The sequence below is a fragment of the Penaeus monodon genome, chromosome 28 (genome assembly GCF_015228065.2).
Source record: "Penaeus monodon isolate SGIC_2016 chromosome 28, NSTDA_Pmon_1, whole genome shotgun sequence".
NCBI classification, from domain to species: Eukaryota; Metazoa; Arthropoda; class Malacostraca; order Decapoda; family Penaeidae; genus Penaeus; species Penaeus monodon.
The window spans coordinates 17,156,251-17,158,368 of record NC_051413.1 but is presented as its reverse complement, the minus strand read 5'-3'; the positions used below and the strand labels follow the sequence as shown (position 1 = coordinate 17,158,368).

At 42.6% G+C, this 2,118-nt stretch overlaps 1 protein-coding gene across 1 annotated transcript in view; it reads left to right on the top strand.

Annotated features, from left to right (window-relative positions):
- LOC119591387 overlaps positions 1-2,118 on the top strand; it is a gene marked incomplete in the record, with an annotated part of 32,034 nt that overhangs the window by 18,136 nt on the left and 11,780 nt on the right. The window contains 6 exon segments of the mRNA XM_037940126.1: positions 90-211; positions 579-737; positions 842-969; positions 1,284-1,404; positions 1,524-1,650; positions 1,765-1,985. Coding sequence (XP_037796054.1) covers positions 90-211; positions 579-737; positions 842-969; positions 1,284-1,404; positions 1,524-1,650; positions 1,765-1,985 — 878 coding nt within the window.

Here is a 2,118-nt window from a genome sequence, read left to right as displayed (position 1 = left end):
TGACTTATACAATTATCTAATAGCCATACATTCTCCATTCACGTTCGAGACAAGAGAAAGCTAATGCCTCATTCTCCAACCCTCCGCAGGCGGCCTGCAGAACCTGCAGACCAGCGTCCAGGAATCCCCTCTTGTGGAAAACTTCAGGAAGTTCCAGCGTCAGACCGAGAACATGATTGCCGAGATGAAGGCAGAGGGAACTTTCCACTATGTAGGCAAAAAATGATATTTGTGAGGCTGGATATAAAGTATTGGGCAATCAGTTCTCTATGTTGCTTGCAGTTATTATCTGAATCTCGCTTACCTTCAAGGTTTAGAATCTATGCGTGCTATTCGAGATTTGACATTTTCCGTCAAGATTTCCTGTGACTTGGCAAATGTAATTTGTAATATGTCGTCCTGTAAATGTTTTTTTACATTAAAATACAAGAGAATCCTACCACCTGGATTAAAATCACCCTGTCTAAATCCAAGGGATTGTACTCAATAATAAATGTAAATCTGGGCTAAAAATCCAGTCCGAAACTTGCTTCTAAAGACAAATAATGACAAAAATTTATGCCTGACGTCTTTTTCAGTTTGAACAGAAAATCTCCGAATTGGGCAACAAGATTAAGAATGTATATGATGAAGCCATTAATCTACTGAAGGAGAATTTGCATACATTCCGCTTATATGCCGAAGGCAATATTATCTTTGATTACATCAATGCAGCAGCTGGAAATGTTTATGAAAGAGTGAGTAAACTCACGAGAATTTATAGAGCAACAGATACTATTGTAAAACGAAAAGGCGCTGTCACGTGACACTAATAACCACCTGCCTACACTGCATCACACAGATGGTGTGGACCTGGCAGCGCTGGAACCAGGAGGAACGCCACGACTTGGAGAAATTCGAACATATTGTTTTGGCCGTGATCGACGGGCTACAGACACTGCTTCTGGACAATAATTTCTTCGTAGATGAGTAAGTCTTAAGCTCGAGAGAAATTGCACGACTGAAGAGAAATGTATGAAAATGGGATTTTATCTTTTATCGTACATGATTACGTCTACATGGTTGTCAAAAATACTGGTGTTACGAAAATTAGAACTTTAAATGGTCTTAACAACTCCTTTCCTTGCTTTTATAATAATTAAGTGATCATGCTGTATAAGGAAATGGTTCTCATCAGACTTGTTCTAGCATGTCTAGTTATGTCACAGTGTGCGTGATCAAATTCTTCAGAATGCAGTGACAAGCATAGAAAGCATACATAGGATGAACGCGCTTCCTTCCAGATCCATAGTCTTCGAACCCTCCGTTCACGGGAGGATCGAGTACAACCAGCACCTCCCCGTTCCTTGGACAAGCTTCCTAGAATACCCGCAGTGGCATCGCTTCACCAACGTCTTCCGGCAGGCAAGTTTGGCGCGAGACAGGGATGTATTACACATGAAGGAAAAGAGAAATATAGTGTTTTAAATTAACATAAAGCGACAGTGTCTAAGAAAAGTTGACGTTTGTACTTTCGTTTGCAGGAGTCTCCCGTACAGAAGGCTAAGAGGCTGCTTAATAAGGAAGGCTTTGAGATGGCGTCGGGCTGGTGGGCCCTTTCGCACCTTGGCACTCTCCGTCCTCCTTTCTCTGTCACGGGAACTGTAATCGGTAAAGCAACTTTTCCCCTTTCTCTTTTCGTTGTCCTTACTTTCTTAAGAAATATATGTGGCGAGACATGCGAACGGGCTCAAGAAGGCGATAAAATGAGACTTCTATCCCTAGGCCAACACGTCACAACGTTCGACCTCCGTCACTATCAGTTCCTGGGGTCGTGTTCGTATCTGCTAACCAAAGATTTCGTTGGCGGTGATTTTGAAGTCATTGGTGAGTACGAGAGCGCGGGTGGGCTGATAAGGCTGAAGTCCGTCGTCGTTCGCGGACAAGGGACTGACGTCACGCTACACGTGGATGGAACTGTGGTAGAAAGGAGCGTGGCAGGACAGGTATGTAATCCTTGTCAATACTTAATTGTCCGTCATTATTACAACGACGGAAACATACTTTGATATCAGTGGACTCCTAACGCTATTATCGTTCTAATTGTGGTTTCTTTTTACCGTATGAGTATTCTACCAT